This window comes from Embiotoca jacksoni, unplaced genomic scaffold (genome assembly GCF_022577435.1).
Source record: "Embiotoca jacksoni isolate LCO1_2020_lvr unplaced genomic scaffold, fEmbJac1.0.p SCAF_18, whole genome shotgun sequence".
NCBI classification, from domain to species: Eukaryota; Metazoa; Chordata; class Actinopteri; family Embiotocidae; genus Embiotoca; species Embiotoca jacksoni.
This window is the reverse complement of record NW_027185318.1, coordinates 7704960-7727325: the sequence shown is the minus strand read 5'-3', so window position 1 is coordinate 7727325 and position 22366 is coordinate 7704960. Positions and strand designations below refer to the sequence as shown.

At 43.7% G+C, this 22366-nt stretch overlaps 1 protein-coding gene across 7 annotated transcripts in view; it reads right to left on the bottom strand.

The window, feature by feature from the left end:
* Positions 1–6347: 6347 nt before the first annotated feature.
* The window catches only part of meis2a (Meis homeobox 2a), an 81644-nt gene continuing 65625 nt past the window's right edge, over positions 6348–22366 (bottom strand). For 3 of the 7 annotated variants that reach the window (XM_069152485.1, XM_069152486.1, XM_069152487.1), the window contains exons 10-13: positions 13854–13912; positions 12026–12136; positions 11443–11534; positions 8116–8207 (exon numbers count right to left, since the gene is read on the bottom strand). In XM_069152485.1, the coding sequence (XP_069008586.1) occupies positions 11476–11534; positions 12026–12136; positions 13854–13912 (229 nt within the window). In that variant the 3' untranslated portion in view covers positions 8116–8207; positions 11443–11475. Of the gene's footprint in view, positions 8208–11442; positions 11535–12025; positions 12137–13853; positions 13913–22366 lie in introns of all 7 variants that reach the window. The other 4 variants (XM_069152488.1, XM_069152489.1, XM_069152490.1 and 1 more) reach the window with 3 other exon arrangements.

Genomic DNA, 22366 nt, shown 5'->3' with positions numbered 1-22366 from the left:
TGTCACTGCTTGTTCGTTTGCATTCTGTTGTTTCAGTCGCCTATTATTATTATTAAACCAGTCCAGGCTCATGAAGTGGTCTGTCGTCGTCTGAAACTCCATCCCAGCCCCACCAGTCTCCTTCTCCTCTTTTTTTTGCCTTCTCTTGTCTTCAGTCCTTTCTTCGTACAGACGTCGGTGCCATGACATTGTTTTGAAAAATAAGTAGAGGTTTTAACTGCCATCCGAGACGATAATGGTTACCGATTCTAGACTTTCAGTCATAATCTTCAAGTGGGCCGTGATTAATGATGCCAGTCTTGGCCGGGTCCTTCAGGCCCCTGGCTGGATGACTTCAGCCCTGCTGAAACCCCTCTCTCTTTTCTTGGAAGGCACACAGAGACTCGGGCGGACAAGGCGCTTGCAGAGATGTTGCAGTCGCGCATTATGAATTACTCATTTCTCTCTCTCTCTCTGTCACAGTCAGTCAGAAAGGGGAGCCGGGCAACAAGTCCCCAGGTGCAAAGCATAATATTGACCCCACAATCCATCTTTATTGATTTTACCATGAACGTGGCACCCTAATACATGCATAAGGAGCTTTATACCTGTGAGTAAATATGAGATGAGAGTCTCTGGAGGTCGCATTCGCTGCAGCAGGTCAGGGTCTTATCGTCTCACAGGGTGAAACAGGGTCGAAATGGTGGGAGCCCCTTTGTATGAAGTTTTGAAGAAAAAAAAAAAAAAAAAAAAAAAACCCGTCTCGGAGCGGAGGATCTGTGAGCAGAGCTGATCGCTCTTCTCATTATCTGAAGCAGAAATGAGAATGAAAGCTCCTACAGAGCTCGTGTCACAACAAGAAAGACAGACAAACCGCTTCTTCTTCTTCCCTTTCAATAAACACATTTACTCTGGCCTCCAGAAGGGGTCGCCATCATGTAATAACAGTGCGCCCAAGGGTGTGGTGGGGAGGGGGTCTCCAGCTTTCTCTCTCTCTCTCTCTCTCTCCGCTGCACGAACATCTACATTATATTGGAGTTCTTAATTAATGGATTTGAAACGTGCATCGTGCTTTTGGAAATGTGCACATTAATCAATAACCCGGAGAAATTTAATATTTTAGAAAATCCACTGTGTGTATGTTGCTTCTCCCTCTGCCTCTTTCCCAGCCCTCCTCTGTTATTTACAGTTCTTGTGAAATGTCTCACTTTGCTGCCCTCGGCTACCCGCAAGATATTTCTAGCCTTTTTTTTTTTTTTTTTTTTTTTTTTTTTTGAAGCTCTCAAAATAACCCACGCAAATTAAGAATAATAAAAAAAAATAAACTCAGGAAAACAATCAATAAATGAATGGATTCGATATCTTCGCCGCTCGCAGTGAGGATTTCCGTCTCATAATGGAATAATGCCGGATTTATCTGCGAATCTTATGGGCTCTTAAGCCATAAACCGTGATTATTTCACCGGAAAAACCGGTCAAATGTTGACAACCTTGGGGGCCATTCTAACACCGCGCTGCAAAGGCAATATAATGAGAAAAGGAGACGGCCGGGCCTGAGGCTTGCCTAATTAAATCTTAACTGATTGAAATAAAGGTTTGAGTACCTCAAGGCTTGACTAAACTCCGGCTATTTCCCTTTTTTTTTTTTTTTATTGCGCTTTATTTATTCTGCACTCACATGCCCTCTTTTCTTGCCTCTCCAGCAGCTTCACGACTGGCCACTGCAATTTTCAGTTTCTGCTCATTCCCAACCCCTGTAGCTATGTTATTGGCCTAATTATAATTTTTACATCATTAAGATTTATTTATGTGGGTTGAGTGTGTGTTAGGGAGGGGGATTGGAGGAGGGTGTGGGGGATGTGTATGGGGAGGGGGGGGGGGGGGGTGACAGTCACTCATTTTTAAGAAGACAAGTACCACTGAAGTGTGAAAAGAAATCGCCTCAAATTCAGGTTGCGGCCAAGCGCGAACAGTCCTGAATATCAGCCATCCAAGAGAGGGAGAATTTTCTTTCTTTTACCCATTACACCTGAAATATGACGCACATTTTATTTATCTAAAGATTTTTTTTTTTTTTTTATGATTTGTCCTCTTATTTTTTTTTTTTATGTAACAAAAATAAAATAAATTTTCAGATTTTATTTTAAGCCTAATTGTTTAGATACTATTACAGCGTGCAGCAGCTTTATTTCTAAGATAAAAATCATAATGTCCCACTCAGGCTATCAAAATGCCATCGAATAAATAAGCGTCAGTAAAAGGGCAGTGAAGAAGAGTCATCAGCGGGACTATCTGTGGGCGCGCTTCTTCCTCTATTGTCTGAGGAAATACTATCATAAATGATAAATAGATAATGGAGCTGTCTCCTGCAGACACGTTCATCAGCGGTAAATGGGAGCTGGCGCAGAGGACCACGGAGAATTAAGGCGAAAGAGTTTGCAACATTCCTGCAGGGGATAAGTTGTTGACAATTAAAGAACACACACACGGAGAGAGAGCGCGAGGCGGAGAGATAGGGAGGGGAGATGGGGGGGGGGGGGGGGGAGGTCAGAGATGCGTTTACTGGCAGTCTTTACGGGTTATTTTTGGTTATTTCGATGTGGTATTTTTTTTTTTTTTTTTCATTTGTTTACTTGCTCTTAATTTGAAGACTCAAGGCCGGGCTTTTCAAACACTGCATCAGGTGTTGCTGCCATTTGAAAGCGTTTTTTTTTGTTGTTCCCCCCCCCCCCCCCCCCCCCCCATCAAGACACAGACAAAATTTACTACAAAAAAAAAAATACCACAACTCAGCTTCGGTTGGCAGCCTGTTCCTCGACTTCCAGTTTGACTTTTCATTATCATGAAGAAAAAAAAAAAAAAAAAAAAATCACACGTGATGTGAATGCGCGTGCCTTTCTGTCCACTTCATTCTGACTTTAACTGGCTTTAAAACGGTAGAAGCCTCAGAAGGTAAACCATTCCCCCCACGTGATAAACACGGATATAAATAATGTAGCTTTTTTGTGGATTTAACAACCTAAAATAAAAAAATAAAAAAATATATAATTTGCTTGGCATAAACAACAAAAGAAAAAGAAAATCGGAAAAATGCAACACAATACGGAGTAAAAGCATTAAGAGTTCAAATCCCAACATGAAAACTGCGTCCAAATGAAGTTTAGCCTCTCACGCGATTGTCTTTGCGGAGTTTTGGGTTGCACAGATCAACCCTGCCTTCTGTTTAAAAAAAAAAAAAAAAAAAAAAAAAAAAAAAAAAAAAAGAAGAAAGAAAGAAGCAGCCAGTCCCCTCTTCCAGAAAGCCTTTTCGGTGGTGCTATAATAAACCATTTTCCCTGGGCTTTATTGATCAGTCACTCTGAGCTAATGTAATTATCCTCATCAATAGGGGGACTGCAGGGAGAATCATTATGCGGTTGACATTGATAAATGATCAGCCAAATGCGGCCCTTTTCTCCCAGGGACCCCCGCCTCTGACCCGCTCTCACAGGCCTACATAACGTAGTCATAGAAACACCTTATGGCAAGAGGAGAGAAAACTGCTGAAATGTTAAAAAAGAAAAAGAAGAAGAAGAAGAAGAAAAAAAAGAAAAAAGGAGGGCAGCAGCACACGCGGGCCCTACATACACAAAACCTAAAAACTGTCCCCCAGAGCAAGCCATTTTGGGCAGAGCCAGCTGCACAGCGAAGAAGGACACTCAGCCCCTGTGAGCGTTCATTTTTTTTATGACCACTATCCAAATCAGCAATTTGAAAGAACAACAAAGAAGAAGCTAAACTTTTTTTTTGGTGTAATGGCTTTCTCCCCTCGCTTCCTGCAGAAGCGCTCGCGTGTCTAAAAATATATATATTTGCAGACCCCTCGCTCAGATCATAAACCCCACTTTACCAGATGCTCTGCAGCAAAAAGAGCCAATAACGTGAACATTATTAACATGTTGCCTCTGTAACGTGCGCGCGCGCGCACACACACACACACACACACACGCGCGCACCGTGTTTCTAGCAGCGTGAACTGTGTGTGGACTTTTAATATTGTTGCGCGGCGTCTTCCAGAGGAACGGGCTGCATTGTGCAGCAGTGCAGAGGGAATATATTCCTTATTTTATTCCTGCAGCAGCAGCCCGGACTGGCTTTGACAGGGAGGAGATGAAGGGGAGGAGTTGTTTAGCTCGGCTGGATCATCCATCATCCCTGTCACACCGAATCGGCAAAAGGAAAGCAGCAGAGGCAATCTACCTTCTGTCTCATCGGGGAGGAGGAGGAGGAGAAGGAGGAGGAGGAGGAGGGGGCCAGGGAGGAGGGAGAAAGGCGGGAGGAGGGGGGGGGGAGGGAGGGAGGGAGGGAGGGGGAAAAAGAAAAGAAAAAAAAAACTATTAATATTAAAATCCTCTCCATCCACAGTAATCCTCACGTTTTCTCTCTTTTTCATCTGATAATCTCCGCACAAAACGGAGGGCTTCTTCCTTCCGTTTTATCCGCGGAATAATAGACCACTAGAAAAACAAAAAGCTCTTTTAGGTTTTAAATAGTCGAGAGAAGAAGACACGCCATTAACTGGCCTCTGGTGTAAAACCAATAAAAACATATCTTTTTCTACCTGGTTAAGGCCTTACATCCCTCTGTATATATATATATATATATATATTAAAAAAAAAAAGTTAAACAAAGATGATCTCTGCAGGTATTACGTCCGCATTTTCTATAACGTGACAGTTCACAGAAACATTTAAACCAAATGTTAAAATAGCCTAAAAGGCAATAATGCTATATAAGGTGACCATTTAAATATATTCAACTAATATTAGTTTTAACATTTAAAAAGGCCTTCCCGTGTGGACATTTGTATGATAGAAATATTCAGTGTGCAATAGTGATTTAAATCACTCTTTTACAACAGGAACATACAAAAGGCAACAGTAAAACACATGATTAGGTCTGTGGCTAATTTATAAACAAGCCTGTGTTTGCAGAAAAATAAATACACTATTAAAGAAATGATAATAGTTAACGATAGTCCAGAATAATTGCAAAAATAATTAGTATTAAATAAAGGATCGATACATATTTAAACCCATGTAACAATAAAAACAAAACAATGTTAAAAAAAGAGGCCATATGAGTAAATAAAAGACTCAATATATTTATAGAAAAAGCAAATCCCAGCCAGGCCAGTTTTTTAATTTTAAAAAACACTTAAATTATTCTTATAATTATTTAATAATAATAATAATTATTATATTTGTTGATTCATACCTAGGAATGAGTCCGCGATGAACAGCATTTGCAGCCTAATAGAAATGAAAAAAGCAAAGAGAGAGGGGGAAAAAAAAATAAAAATTTAAAGACTTGAATCGAACACAGCAGAAGTTTTAGTTTCTATGTGAAGGACAGAAAATATTTCAGCCACAGTGATGTTGTCATTTCTGGTTTAAGGCTATGACTTGGATGGCCGCGGGCAAACACTGGCAAAGAGATAGAGAAAAGAGAGTGGAGATAGCCTATCAAAGCCCATCCGTGTACTCCAGGACGGCGGTGCCACATGGGGCCGACAGGCGGCGCTGCAAAACGGCAGAAATGAGCACAGAACACCCTGAGAGGGCCAGCAATGGTTCTCACTGTAAGAGCAATTATTCTGGGGACGAACCATTACTCTATTGTTTGAAGGAGCAGGGATAGAGTGAGTGAGAGAATACATATAATTTTCTTTTGTATTATTATTATTATTATTATTTAAATTACCCTTTTTTTTTTTTTTTTTTACAGAAGTTGAAATATCCACAACATTAATCTACATCTAGGCTACTTACTTCCTATCTATTTTCTTAAACTGGGATATTTTCAATATAATTATTTTTGCTTATTTTGCCATTTTTGACCAACGGGTTGGTTTATCAAGAACTTGAAGGCCACCGTCAACAGTTTTTATTTCCCTCCAATTCGCTGCTGATAGTTTACCTTTTGGTGTAAAACTAAGATGAGTTGGTGGTGAATTTGCTGTGCAATTTTCCCCCTTAATTTGCATTTGACAGTTATTTATCATTTGGAGGGTACATTTGTGTGCCTAAATAAATTGCCATGGCAAGATGTATTTCATCCATAATTTGTTATTGTCGTTTTAAGAGGACACTCAATATTGAAGAGGGCAGCCTGGTTAAAACAAGCTAGTGCTGGAGGAAAGTGAGAATTGATGTACTTTCATGACCATCTGTAAAAAAAAAAAAAAAAAAAAAAAAAATTTAACAGGGAACAATATACTCAAAATTGGTTTTCTAATAACAAACTAATTCATTGTATTACTTTAAAATAGAAAAGTGAATTAAGACTTGGTATACAAGACAGTTAATCACGCAAAAATCTAACAAAAATCAAAAATGAAATATTTATTACAGCATTTGTGACTGAACACCTTTTAAACATTACGTCACAGTCCTCATACAAGTATTTAATGTATTTTTGACAAAGCTTAAGGGAGACGGCATCTTATCATCTAGTGAGGAACACGTGCTGAAAAAGGAAGGAATTCATGGACATACAATATCAATGCCACAGCAGATCTGAAACTAGCAAAAACATTCTTTTTCAATTGAGGTAAACACATAGAATATCTAACATGAAACAATTAATAGACTGAACTCTGTACGAAGTTTGTTACAATATTCTCTCAGCTTTTTTCTCCCAAAAGCATTGAGTTCATAATTTAAGTTTTTTTTTTCTTTTTCTTTTTTTTCTTTTTCTTTCGGGTTTTTTGGTGCATCAACCATCAAATGCTTCTCCAGTGCCACAGAATCAACGTTTGTGTCAGTATTGTCCTTATGGCAAGAATGTTGATCCGCAGATAAAGAAGCGCCGTAGGATGTTGCTTTTCCACTATTAAGCTTCCTTCAATAGGCTCTTACCAACGAGAGTCCAGGGTACAAAAAAATAAAATAATATTAAAATAAAAATGTATAAAACCAACACAATCCAGTGCTTGGGCAATTCAAACAAAGAACTTTTTTTTTCCTTTAAAACCTACAGGGCAACATTCATTCATGAACCAAAAAAAAAAAATGAGGGGCATGACAAATGTTCAAACTGAATCTTCTGGAGAGATCCGGTGTCATTTAGCAGCCTTTTCCCATCATGCCCTGTTCTTATGGGGGACAGGACCTGATTGCCCTCTGTGGTTTGAAGCCTTTTTGAGATGTTCCATCTTCTTATTGTTTTTTTTTTTTTTTTCTTTCTTTTCTTTTCTTTTATAGTGCTGTGCTGCGAGACAGTTTCTCCTCCAGGAAGGAGCACACACAGTGTGAGAGAGAAAAGGTTAACCTTTAATTCTAAAACTAGCTCAGGAAACATAAACCATGTGATCAACAAAAAAAATGCACAAGTTTTAACTTATTTATCTATACTTTTTATACTACAGTAGTTATAACTCTTGGAGTCTTTCTGTTGTTTCTTTTTTAAATCTTCCAGAGTGATATTATTTTAGAAGCGTTTGAGCGCGTCACATGAAAGAGTACGGAACATGTTTATGATGGTGTGTGAGTGGGTGTGCGAAAAGTGTGTGTTTTATTTGAGTGTGCGCGTCTGTCCATTTCTTTGCACACGTGTACGTCAAAACATCCTCCGTTGATCTTTACCAAAAGCCCAAGACTTTACAAAGTGTTCTTGACAGCTTGGTCCTCCGTTTGGATGAAAGTAACAAAATTGACAAGTTTAAAAAAAAAAAGAAAAAAAAGAATTATCACAGCTCATCTGGAATTCTGTTTCTTTAGTGTCAAATTCTGGTCAAAAGGTTTTGCTTTTTATTCTTAAAAATAGTCTCAAAATAGGATTTGTTGTGGGCTGCTGCTTTCTTTTTTTTTTTTTTTTTCCACTGTTTTCTTGTAGTAGCTGCTGTTGTCGTGGTAGCAAAGTTCCCTTATACTATTGGGCATGGATGTCCAGGCCTTGTCCTCCAGTACTGGGGTCAATGGGAGTGAGCAAAGGGGGTCTCTGTGCAGACATGGTCATTCCTGGGTGTGACGAGGGTCCTCCGTGCATCAGCATGGCGTGGTGAGGGTGGTGGTGAAGGTGGTGGGCGTGGTGGGGATGATCAGGTAGGTACGCGTGGAGAGGGGGTCCGTGTCGGCGCTGGGAAGGGTGAGAGGTCATCTGATGAGGGTTGGTGTAGGTGGGCGGGGCCATGCTCATGCCCATAGGACCGCTCTGAGGTACATACTCCCCCGGCAGGCCTGGCAGACCTGAGAGAAAGACACAAACGTATTCACGGAGTCAATAAAACTATCTTCTCGCTGCAGCTTTGACATGCTCCTTCTCCATTAACAGGCCTTAATTCAATTTAAACTCAACTCCACCAACAAAGAGCTTAGACGATTTTATGACACTGCGTCCGTGACTGCGGAGCTTTTAGCTTCTTACAAGTAAAGAGAGACATTATTGCACTGGGCTATTTTAGGCTATGGTGAGTGGTTTACAATGCCCAATAGCGTTGTGGTCAGGTCTCAGGTTGGAAAATGATCCCCAGTCATCCACAGACACTGAAGTCCTGGAGGATGTGAGGAAAACCAAGCAGGCGTATTGATGTGGGGATGTGCCAATACTTTTACAAGTGGAACAGTCAATTCCCCAGCTGAGTTTAGTGACAAAACCGAACAGGCATTCTCTCATGGGGACGTCCCTCTGTGAACATATTTGATTTAGAATCTCTTAAAAGAAGTTGTTAAATAATTTAGGACTAAGTTAGTTGTATCACCAGACAGTGAACATGAAAGACTTGTTTCCATCCCTGAATAAGAGCATTTTTCGGCGAAACAAAGTACCGCTCATAGATGCATTGAGTGTGGGTTTTGTAAGGGGGAAAAAAAGAGAGTAGGAAACAGCAGCACGACAGAGTAACAAAGACAAAAGGAAGTAGAAAGAGAAAGGAAAGGAAAAGGAGGTGGGGTATGTTGATGTGCCTTAAGATGGACTCCACTTCATATGTGTAGAGACCTCAGCAGGCTGGCATCTCTCACGCTGTGACAGGACCCAGGACACAGAGCCGACTCAGCAGTGCCACTGTTTGGCTTTTCACATGGCTGTTGTTGTAATCAGAAAGAAAAGAGTAGGATGTAGGGGGGGGGGGATGTTTGTTCCTGGAGCCTGGGACTGAAGTATGGGAACATGGCTGGTCCAGAAGCCTGGACCTTAGGGAGAGACAAGTGAGCAGGAGGTCCCGCTGGAGCCAGGGGGCCTGGGTCTGGGATTGGGTCTGGGGTTGGCCTGCTTTGTAATGTGAACCCCTGGGGGATTAGAAGCTGTAATAGGAGGGGAGAGGTCGCTGCAAGGTCACTAGGCATGCTCACTCTCTGCATTCCTCCACCTTAGTACACTGCAATTAAGAAATTACACTGGAGGGCCCCGGTGAGGGGAAGAGGAAGAGGACAGAAAGGAGAGAGGGACAGCAAAGGCCAAGATTAATGGCCAGTCTCACTGGTTGAAAGCTGTGCCATTTTCTAATACTGCCTTTCCATGTCAGTTCATTTGAAATGCAAGTGTTTGTCAGAGCAGGTCTCTTAAAACCTCACTACTGGGGTCATAAAATAAATAAATCATTCAGGGTGTTAGGGTATGATGGGTGCCCTCACCTCCATATAACCTAGAGCAGCTCCTGTTAAAAGGCCCAGCAGATGTTTTTGACACTGTACGCTGGTAATCTCCAGTCTTGTAAGCTGCAGTCATTCCATTAAGTAGATCTGAGACCCCCCCCCCCCTCCTTTATTAACAAGAGTGGTAAAACCATCTGAAGACAATAACCGAGGACAGACTGGGCCTCTCTCTCCTGCCATCTCTGCATGCCTGCCTCCCTCGCTGAGGCTGTGCACTTCTGTTATGGCACACCAGTCCTGCTCAATGGCTGGCCATAATTAAGTACCAAATATACCATATTGTGTGGCTGTGTAATCAAATCAAGAGAGGATAATATTCCTCTGTATTAAGCTATTAATGTAATTGGTCATGAAGCATAAAGTATGTTACGTAATTAAATAGTCTCAAAATTATATAGCCCTATATTAAGAATTAGCCAACCTGAGCAAATGTTGTCTCTGTGTGGCTGTTTTAGGGAACATTGCTTCCTGCTTTTCCTTTTTTTTTTTTTTTCCACTGCCATTAGCAAAGACAGGAGGAGATGAGAGAAAACGTGCGAGAGACAGAGAGAAATAGAGGAAGAGAGAGAGGACGCGAGGACTTGAGGGGTGAAATGATCTCTGTCGGCAGAATTGCCGCAGTGACCCTTTGGAACATCCAGTCTCCATTTACATATAAAGGGTTCTCTTAATCAAGGTAAGTGTTATTATATTGTGCCTCATTGGGCAAGGGAGTTTAGGTGTTAAATAAAATCTCGTCTGCCCTGCCGCCTTTGGGATGTGATATGTCTTGATTTTTCAAATGTCAGCACTGTGGCAGAATGGCCAGCTTAATCAGACCGCCGCCATTTAGCTGTAAAGGGATTTTGTGTGTGTGTGTGTGTGTGTGTGTGTGTGTGTGTGTGTGTGTGTGTGTGCGCGCGCGCGTGTAAGACAGCACAACAGAGAGTGACTGTATCTGTATGTGTGAAAGAGATCCCCTCCTTTTAGACCCATGCTTGTGTCTACAACCTTATAAATTCATCTCAGTGTCTCCCTCCTCCTGTCTGCAAGTCTCAGGTCAGGCTAGTCACTGGCCCCCGCCCCCCCTTAAATCGTCTCCCTCCAGTAAAAAATAATCAAAACACACGGCCCCCCCCACCCCCCACCCGCACACTCATTCCTCCCTTTACACAGCTCAAAACCAAACCCCCAGTGAAGGATCGGCCATGTCACCCACGGCCCGTATATCTCGCTCAGGGGCCGTAATGTACTGCGGTGTTCCCGTCTTTGCATATAAGATAATTTGGGCATCAATCCTTCCCTAGACAGATTTACGTCACTCAGAGGACAGTTTCACTTCTCCTTCTTTATCGCTTCACTGGAGCCTGCTTAATTTCTCCCTGTCAGCCCCTTCCCCAGGAGATGTTATTTTTTCCCTAAATGTCCAACATTTGCATTGGCTGTCCAGGATGGGGAGAGCGATGGCGCTGTTGTGATAAATAAATTTGTGAATGCCATGCCAGGTTGCTTCATATCCCCCCTTCTTCTGTTGTCGCTCCTGTTGTCTGGCGCCACAAGTCGGGGTCCTCTCTGTCCCAGGATAATTCCCCCCCGTTTCTCAAGTCTTCAATTCATCCGCAGCGCCCCCCCCCCTTCCCTCCATCTTTACAACATCTTGCTAAAAACAGCCCTGGAGGCTAGCTGATGGTTGTTGCTGGGGAGTAAGAGAGTCAGAGTTTGCTGCAAAATTATGGCCAGGGTAAGAAGAGATTGTGCTGGTGAAGTGAAAGAGAATTGTTGGTGGAAGAAAATGATAAAACCCAAAGTCCCAACATGGAAACAACAAGGAAAAGAGCCTAGTACTTACTTCCCCCTTTTTCTTTGCGTTACAAGATGGAGGTTACATGTAGTGCCATTGCCCATCCATGCCCATATTCATCCCCATTCCACTCATAGGCCCTGGAAAGAGGAGATAAATGCCAGAAAAAAAGGGTCAGCAGGAGTTTGAATCACAGAGAGGTCAGTGAAGACCCATTGATAGAGAGGATGAGATTGTTTAGCTTGAGATGGAAAATGAGGGAGGCGACAGAAGATGTGAAGAAGTAGCTTAAGAGTTTGTATTTTGCAGTGCCTCCCACAGATCCCAGTGTTATGATCGTTTGTGAAGGATTTTCCCAGATGTGCGGGATTAGAGGGGAAAGCACAAGCAAGACAAGCAGCAGACCATTTGGAGAACAGTGAGGGGACTTTTAAAGATAAGGGCTATTGTGGTAGTGGTGCAGTTAGTATTGGGTTTATGTGGCTGACTTGGGGACCTGCTCTGTGGTGAGGTGACTAAATCTCATGCTACAGACAAGAGGATCAGTTGATCAGCTCTGTGAAAGTGGTGTCTGGTGAAGCAGGCATGATGGAGGAAAGAGGGACGAAGGGGGAGAGGTGGACGGACTCACCAGCTGGTCGGATCCCCATGTGCTGCTGACCGTCCAGCACGAAGCTGCCCATTGGCTGGCCCTCTGGACTGTATGCTGCTCCTTGGCTCACTGAAGGATCAAGAAGAAAACCTGATTGTAGTCAAAACGTGGACATGAAAAAGGAAGGGGGGGGGAAGAAGAAGAGAAAACACACCAGACAATCAGCAATTGTCCCAGCTCCAGCCCAAACATACTGTAAGACATTGTGCTCATGTTTGTGGACCGCATTGACTGACGCGTGGCATGCAAACACGCATACAGTGGGTCCTTATGCATGCAAGCACTCACACACACACTTGTGCGAACATGCAGCCAGTGTCATTCAAAACCACGCTCACAGGAGATACATTGTTCTTGAAGCGAGAGAAAAAAGCATGCAGTTTGACAGGATGAGAAGAATTTCTGCAATGCAGGCAATTCACCCAGTCAGTGTTCACACACGGTAGAAGTACAAATCTTAACAGTAGTAGATAATCCCTCAAACTGACAAATCATTTCATATTAGGAATGATTTACCTGATTATCTGTCATGATACAGAGGACACAGTAGCAATCAATTTGCTCAGTTGTGTCTTGTTTTGGTTACTTGTAGACTTAATGAACTAATGCTCTTTGGAGACTGCAGAAAACAGTGCATTCTGGGACCGTAACAGTATTATCTTGGATAATCTATAATTCTTAAAGATTAGAGGGAGATATTAGTCATGCTATTTGTAGAGATTGCTGATTGGCACGCATTGGATGCATGCTGTCAAATATTTCCACCCAGAAGCGCAGTAAGTGTGGAAAGAGTCGCCCACATTTGTAAGTGCATCTCAATCGTGGCTCATGTTTGTTTGAACAATCTCCACCCTGGCACATTGGGATCTTTAGAACATGGTGAGCCTGCTAATCAACAAAAACAGCTTTTCCCTCCCTGAGACAAATTACTCGGCTTCTTTTTGGTAAAGTCATAGTCAATGAAGCTTAGGGTGACTGAATCATTGCACAAGATCACAGTAGGGGTGTGTTTACTACTCACTTTGTGCTTTTTTTGTAATCTGAACACAATAGATATGGAAAATTAGGGTCGTATCAGTCAACAATATGAAGCTTTCCATAATTTGTCTGAAACAAATGCAAGTTTCTCACTGCATAGACGTTAAATCAAAACACAAGATCTGATTTAATCAAGGAATCGTATAAAAACTCCCTCTCCCTCCTAAGGGTCGTGTTCACGACTAAAAATTGATATTGTTGAAATGAAAATTTGATGAAGTAGTTGTGTCGAGGTCTTGATTTTTGAAATGTGCTGAAAGGCTACTTAAGATCAAAATTCAGAAGAGTGAACCTTAAAGGAATTAAATACAAATCAAATCTTCCCCCTAAAACGCAAAAGAAAATACTAAAAACAAAACAGTAAAAAAGGAGATAACTCATAAATTGCTGCTAGCATTTCTGGCACTCCTCTAGTGTCCAATTAGCAATTCACAGAGAGAGTGCTAATATACCTCTCTCTCCACTTAGACTGGGAAATCTCCAATTAGAGTCAATCAGCAAACGGCCCGCACCACTGCTGAACTCATCTCATTGAGAAAATGGAAAAGGGAATGAATGGAGGAAGAGGAGCACAGATTTTGGGAGTAGGTGTAGGGTGGCCCACCAAATTTTTTTTATTTTTTATTTTTTTTTTATTTTTTATTAAATCAGGACTCCAGGCATGATGTATTTGCCAGTAGCGGATTTGGAAAGGGTGTCTTCATGCAGAGAAAAGAAGCAGTGTTTACTGTAGATCAGCTGGATTGCTCTGTGTTTTTGTTTTTTTTACCTGCTCGATTTGACTGGTCAATCATGGGTTGTACTATTCTTCTCCTGGCGTTAATAAACCTGGCAGAGAAAGAGAAAAAAAACAGAGGAGAAAAACAAATGTTAAATCACCCTGCATTCAGACACGAAGAGATTCATCACAAGCCACCACAAAGACAAAACACTTTTGCAAGACTTAATGGCAACATTAGCCACCGAGTCCTTGAGAGAGGCGCACACAACAAAACAGCAACAAACAAAAGGGCAATTGTGTGCTGACTTGGGAACCCAGTGAGGGATACTTTTAATGTTCCTTATGATCTATTCCCCCCTCTTTTAATAAAGCTTTTGATTACGTTTGGTTGCTATGGGCACCGGGGAGACATTCCTCAAGTATTAAGTGCAGCTTGGGCACAGAAGAACCCTCACCATGGCACATCCCTTTCTCCCGCTTTCTTTCTTTCTCAGTCACTCCTGCAGTCGGTTAAGACACGCAGCAACTTTATACATAGTGTACAGGATCCTGTCAACAGTTCCCTCTCCAAAATAGGACTTTTGCAGGGTTATTGTGGAGTGAAATTTCAAAGTAAGCTTGAAGTTAGCAAAATGCAGGATACAAATGGTTCCTTTCTTTGCAACCCCACTACTCCAACCCCCCACGTCTCCCCACTCTGGCTGCATTGTAGGGGGTTCTGCTCCCCTTCCAGCTGTCTAGAAATGAGGACCAGGCATGGGCCACTCCGTGCTTTCACAAGGTATTGTTATGTCAGTGAGCCCATCAATTAGGCTGTCTGAAGTTTTATCACCGCCACAGCAGCGAATAAGTGCAGCTCCACAAAGCCTCCCCAGCCAGCCTTGCTCCTGTGGCTTTTCCAGTGTAGAGCCGGAGGTCATCCGGAGGTGACTGCCAGCCAGGGGCAACCTTTTTAACTTCGAATGGGAGTGCCGTGGGCTGTGTCAAACGCAAGCTGGCCACTCAGGCCATGCAAGCCCTCCACCTTTCCCTCCGTCACCCCTCATTCTGGCTTTCTTTCATTCACTTTCATAAACTTGAAAACGTAGCGTGGACACAGCACTACAGGTACCACCATGTGGTTGATATTAAAGAGGGGTTTCAAATCACGTTGGAGCTGTCCAGCATTGAGTCCTTTACTGATTCCGAAAAAAAAAAAAAAGCAGAGGAGAGAAAAAAAAAAAAAAAAAGCCCTCACCGCCCTCTCCTAACACACGGACCACGGCACCATCAATACGGCTAAAGAACAGGTCATTAGAAGGAAGGGAGAGCTGGAACCAATTTGGGCTCCTAATCCCCCATGAAGCCCTGATACCTGCCCTTACCTTCTCCAATGAACTTAAACGCCTGTAATCTGCCCGGCTCAAAGTGACATGGTTAAACGTACAAAATGCACGGTTGGGAAAAGAGAGACGTGGTGCTCATTTGCCAGGGGGCATCCAGAGTGCAGGTACGCAGGGGTGCTGCGGGCCCCTGAGAGAGAAAGATGAAACACATCCATATGAGAATAAGAGAGAACGAGAAGAGGAGGAAGGGAGGAGGTGGAGTGAATGAGAGTCAGATTGGAAATTATATGATTGTAACGCATGATTTGTGATTTAAGGGAGGAATGAGGATTAAGTTTTATTAACTGTGAAAGTATTTTTTGATGGAACAAAGGGGACAAAGCATCGTTCAATAGCTCTGCTGTCAGAAATGCCTGCAGTGCTTAAGAGAGGAAGATGGTTCGAGCATCAAAACCAGCTGAGCAAGTAAACAGTGAGACATTCCTGGCATCACACTCCCTCTTTAAGCACAGAGTACAAGACTCGCCAAAATATATGTCCTGCTTTCTTCCTCTCTAGATGCACCAAGGGGCTCAAAATCACAACCATGTGCATTCTTACCTATTCTGGGTCATAACCATAAACACATAATATTAGGAATGTTCTTCCCAGGTGCTAAAATTGACCATACGGTTTCCAGTGACTGCAGAGGAAGTACTCTACGTACAGTATATGTTGTATATATTGTGTATGATCATGCAATCTTGAGATTTCTTCTTTTCTAAATTGTTACGTAAAAACAGTGTTTCTCAGGAAATGTATGACTATGTATACAATAAAAAGTTTAGCAACCAGAGTGTTTACTCTCATTGAAATGGTGATTTTCAGTGTGGAAACGACTCATTGCTGTGTAGACAAACATATGGATATTCAAATATTTCCCTACAGGCTGCTTCAGAGATGGGCCTGCTTCTTGTCAGGATTCCCCATTGGCTAACTACCACCATAATCACACCACACAGTCACAAAGGCTCTGTGTTTTTGCACACTAAACAAGTTGCCACAGTAACCGGCAGGCGATGAGGTGCACTGGAGGGAGGGAGTGTGTGTGTGTGTGTGTGTGTGTGTGTGTGTGTGTGTGTGTGTGTGTGTGGTGGGTGGGTGGGGGACCAAAAAGGCCCCTCTCGTGGCCTTAGAGCACCTTTTATCAGTCTGAGTAAAGCCAATTGAGATTATCAGAGTCGGGGCTGATAACACTGTTTTCCCTCGACCCGTGAGCTGCTAATGGAGTGTGCTTAGAACAACACAACCAGGAATCCTCCGGAGATGAGGGCCAGTCAGCTCGGATGGACAGTCAGATGGATGGATTTGAGGACCTGAAGTCCCGAGAGACAAACAGAAGTTGACCACAGGGACTCGGAATTCTTAAACCACTCGCTAAAACATACGTGCGTGCAGTAAATCTACAAATCGACACGATGGACATGACCACAACCACCGCCAGTGTGTCCGTAGGCTAACCAGAACACAGGAGGCTCACAGGGGACACCAGCTAAAAAACCTCCAACCCAAAGCCCAAGTTTTATTATCTACATCTGGTGGTCTAGCTTATTATGGCCTGCCTCTGCTCAATGTTAGAGCACTGAAACACCAACACACACACACACACACACACACATACACAGAGTACCGCTCAGCATGGGAACTCCATGCTGTCTTCAAACAAATAATTAAAGGCAAGGTTAGGGGGTCGTGTGGAGGTCATTCTTCGGGATACAGCTCAGAATGTGTACAATAACCCCAGGAGAAAGCAGGCTGGTGAGGGGCAGACGTCCCACAGCCGTTTAATGCGAGCGACTGGTTTCCTCCAGCCAATAAGTCTTCAACACATTTTCAAGTCGCATATCAAAAACTGCACTTGCAGTGCTAAGTACGCTTTGGAGCATGCATGTGAATATGTATGCATGTGTCAGTCAATATGTGTGTATTGTGCATGTCAGCACATTCTTCACACACTACTGCCAACTGGCCCCGCGGTAGCACGTCCCGCTGACATGCCCTGAAATGGTGTGAGGGATGCAATGTGTGCAAACACATGTAATATGTACGGAAACGACATGCATCTCCACTGGAAGACTGAGAACTCGGCTCCTTGATGATATAACGTTTAGTAGAGCCGTGAGTGTTGTGGCCGTGCAGGTCACAGAGGGAAATAACAGGCAGATATGAATGATGGAGCCAAGGCAGCGGGAGTCCACTTGACACAGAGTCTCCACTAGGCTGGATCAACACATCATCCCTGGTTACTAATATCTGCTCTCTCAAGGGGGAGGTGGTTGGTGGGGGCTTCAGAGAGTGCCTCTTTAGGTGTTAAATACCCTGGCTAGCATACAGTGTTATGCTATAGCCAGTATGTATGGTGCGTGTGGGGGTGCAAGGTGGTCAGACACAGAAAAAGAGATGCAGATTTATTAGGGAACTTACATAATCCTATAACATACCATGTGGTTCTCTTTTATGAAGTGGAGTCCTTCAACTTTATGAGACTTTTCCTTTAATGCAGCAACTGCATTGTCATCATGAAAGAAAGGGTCTTATATGTCGACAAAAGGTTACTGCAAGTCTGAAGATGTAATCACAGCAAACCAGTCTGTCTGACTCAGTGCTCCTCTTTATTCTTCTTTTTTTTTTCCTTCTTCTTACTTCCTCATCTCAATCTGTCAGAAAGGCCTTGTTTCTGGTTAACTGACTTGCAGCCACACCTGGTAACTCGCTCCTGTTGTCAGCATTCCTTCCCTGAGAAATTGTCATGCCAAACCACCCTACCCTGGAGCACAGCCAAGAGACAGAGAGAGAGAGAGTGAGAGTGAGAGTACGAGAGAGAGAGAGAGAGAGAGAGAGAGAGAGAGAGAGAGAGAGAGAGAGAGAGAGGGAAACGCCAAGGAGAGAGAGCCTCTCTTGCTTGGAGAGCCAATTGCTGTAGAGATCGGAAGCAACCCAGCCAATCAGGAGCGGGGTCACTCGTTTGACGAGTTTGTGATGAAAGAAAGAAACCGAGCCAGAGCCGGAGCGAGCCAGGAGGGAAACAGAGAAACACTAAACATGTCTTCTCCGAGAAACAAGCACCAGACTGCTCCCAATGTCGAGCTTGCAAAGAGAGGAGGTGGCTTTGAAATTGTGACACAGAAATCGTTGACAGTTTATTGCCTTCATGGCTGACCTGCACATGCCCATTTTGAAAGCTCATATGCCAGCGAGAAAAAAAAAGGGGGGGGGTTGCACGTTTCCGTTTGTCAGTCAAATTCCCGTCTGTCTTTGTAGGAAGATTAGATGCAACACAATCTGAACAAAAACGTGCTGAACTCAATCCGTGATCACTGCTTCCAAACATGACTGTCCTCTGGTTCCTATTAAAGCTCATTGCTTCCATACTTCCGCTTCAGACAGACATAAAGATTCCAAACCCCCAGCATACTGAGTCACAACTGGCTGGAATCAAAGGAGGAAGGCTTTAGTTTGATCCCCCCCCCCCCTCCCCTGCGAGGAAAGACAGAAAAAGGAGTTAAAACACTGGATGTCCTTTGACCAGGAAGTGCATGCAAATTAACCTCACGAGGAGGGTGTGTTTAGTATAAGCAAACACTCATTATGGTCCGGTCAGACAGTGGGGCAGTCTGGGGCTACTGAACCTCCAACACTGATCTACTGTAGTGTCAACAACAGTGATTTAATCAGCTCACATGGTCCAGGCAGGCCCCTGGTAACATAGTTTGCCACCTGACTGAACCCACTGTATCTGTAGATTTATCATAACGACAGAGCTTTTCACGGGGTCCACTCCTCCAGGATGGAGACAAAGAGATGTGGAAGGAACGGAGAAGTTTTCCTCAAGCTCATTCCTAGCAGAGACAGTGTTTCCCCATTTTCCTTCCCTTTCTTTAAGTTAAAACATGAGTCAAGAGACATACGGCGGGCGAACATTACCTCACCCCCGTGTTTGATTTAGTGCAGATGTGAAGCGGAGCAAGGCGAGATCGTTTTTTAGGGACGTCAGAGAGGGCCCACGTTTGGGGCAGCCACTGTGTTTACATAGTTTTACCTCTGTCTATCTCTCCCTCTCTCCCTCTTTCTCTCATCCACCATGCCTCCATGCACCCCCCCCCCCCTCACACACACTCTTTTGTCTGCCACTGAAAGGGGGACTGTTTCACCTCTCCTCCATGGACTTTCACTGACCTGTTTTTCTTTCCCTTTTTATTACTCCACTCATTGCCCATTTGTGGCATCCCCCCCCTCAGCCCTATATGACTAACATTTGCATTGCTCTGTCAGTCTAGCTGCAGAAGCCATTTCTCTCTGAAACCCGCAGAGTACGAGTCATTAAGACTCCAGTGGAAAATCAGACAAAGAATTATATATTTGTGTTGCAAACTGACACGATTTAACGAGGAGCTAATTAAAATAAATCAATAGCACTGCGGCATGCTTGCTCTCTGTCTCCCTTCTCGCTCTGATTCTCTGTCAGCACCAAAGAGGTGGAATACTGCAGTGTGGAGTGCTAGTCATGGTTTAGCCTTAAAATCAGGCTTCAACTACCACCTATGCATTATGATGAACAGGTGTGAACTCACTCAGTCATCACACAAGAGCAAATATCTGATAAAAAAAAATATGGAAAAATAATTCCTAAAATAACTCTCTCAACTACAACAGCAAGACAAACAACAAAAGAAACAAACATAGACATCTCTCCCACTATTTACCCTCCCATCTAACACCTTCTCCCCTCTTCCCCCTGTCCAGTGAGGGCATGTCACCTCTGGGCCTTGCAGTCCAGCAGCCTGACCCCTACAGGGCGGGCTGTGCGGCCCCAGCTGCTGACTGTCCGTCAAACACCTCCAGAGCAGCTTTGGGCCAGGAAGACCACGCTTGTTGCCCCTTTGATCCGGCAAGCAGCAGCTGCTGCTCCACACAGCAGCACTTTGTTCCTCTGTCTCCTCACCACACACTGTCCTACGGCATAAAAAACACTGAACCCAGTACAGAAGTGGAGGGAGAAAAAGGAGAAGAGGGGAAAATGTGGGGGTTAAGGGGGTGGGGGTTAAAAAAAAAAAAAAAAAAAAAAAAAAACTCACAGCAACATCAACAAGGTCTGACAACGGCAGCGGGGGTTTTTCTTGGCCCCGACACAGCTCTCAGGCATCTCCTTCTTGACGCTTCAACCTCCCTTCCCTTTTAAGAGATATGATAGTTATTGTTCAAATCAGCCCGGGTGAATGGAATGGACTGAGGCCAAGCCTGCCCCAGGCGTCAACACACCTGTATGAAAGAGTCCTTATTGTAGCAACCCAGCATGGCTAACCTGCCCTACCTCCTCCACTTTCCTGATGTTTAGAGGGATGATGAAATCATCTTTTCTTTTCTCTTTCTCCCAGCCAGTCCCCTAATATTTGCCTAACCTCCTCCTCCTCCTCAGAGGTGGCCACCACCCTGGATTGCCTCTTTATTACATTATTATTTGTGAGTATCACCACTAGACAGGGGGACTACAGAAAAGTTTATCCACAGCTCCCTTGTTAGTAAGACCTTCTTCTTTCTCTTACACCCCCTCCCTTAAGATGACACCTTATTACCGTGCATAGGTGCACAAAAGGTATTTTCTGCCTGCCCCGGAGCTGAGGGACCCAACAACCAACATACGTAGGTCAAAATTAGCCCCTGTCAAAGGCTCCAGCACATAGCGCATGACAGAGGCCATCAGCAACTGGAAGATATTGCTCATTTCCCATAAGCCAGCTTCTCACCTTATGGGTGGGTGAGGGCTTCCTGCTTTCATGCAGGGCCAGTGAGAAATAGAACAGAGACATACTGGCAGGCTGGCTCACACACACAGAGGAGAAAGGGGGAGAAAAAAAAAAAGAAAGAAAGGAAGAAAGAATCAAACACTATCATTACCCCAGCCTACCCATCAGCCCTCCTGAGATGAGTGGGTGCGCTCACAAGATCACCCCAATTTCTGAGTTGTGAAGAGTACCACCCATATTGCCCGGATTTGACCCCCCCCCCCACAATGCCACACCTGTTGGGCTCCTTTGTACAGGGAGGGCAGGTATAATCTCCGTTTCCATGCACTTCTCACTGCTATCATACAAATGTGTAGCTTCTCCAGCTTGTCTGTCTCTCTCCTGCATTATCTTTCTATTTCTATTTCTTTCACCCTCTCTTTGTCTCTCGGTCTATCGTCTTCTGCTCCCTTTCATTCTCGACCCTTTTTCCTCTCTCCGCCTGGTAATCGAGTGAGAGATTCCGTGACTCTGTGACTCCCCATTATTGTCAGATATCAAACAGGGCGGCTTTGTGGATTACCAGGGGAAGCTGATAATGACATGATAGAGGCGTGATATTTCAAACAAAATTGAGTGTCAATTGCCTGCATCGTCTCGGCAACACAAGTGTCTGCGTTGCAGCAGCCAGGCAGGAAATAAGGCCAATCTATTTCCTTTGCTTCATAACAAACGTCTTTCTCTTCTCCCTTCTTTTATAAGACTGTAATGGGTTCAGCACAAAGAGAAGAAGAGGGGGCCTGCCAAGAGCAACAGTTACATCCTTACGCAACACACATACATGCTTGGGTACGATTATAAGCATGCATGTGCTGCACATGTACACACACTCCTGGATCTAGAAATGCATTAGCAGAAGTCAGAAAGCAGAGCCAATAGGAGATTGAAGAGAAGATGCCCCCATTTTTAAAAAAAAAAAAAAAATTTTTACCAACCCGCCCCCAAACGTATGTATACATGCACATGCTTTCACTGCTTTTGCCAGTTTTTTTTCTTCCTCATACTGGTGCTATTAAGCATGAATTCAGGGCAGTGAGATGCACAGCAGTGTGGGCAATTTAAAAGTGACACGTAAACCTGGCAGATTGACCGTTGAGATTCTTTAACGCATGGGTTAAGGTGCCACTGCACCTGGAGTCCTTAAGAACCAGACTCCTGGAGAGTACAGGACTCAGTGTGTGTGCGCGTGCGTATTTTGGAAAGAGATTCTCCCTCCCACTGGGATGTCATCATCTTCTCATCGTCGTGTCTCTGGCGTGTGAGTGAGTGTTTCCATCGAGCACGTTTCCATGATGTGTCTGAGTGAGTGAGTTCACGTCTAGCACATATTAGTGACCACGAGAGTCATCGGTTAAATGTTGTCAGCTTGCCTCTGACTTCCCTTTTGAATAATTAATCAGAGTTTCAATTGCAC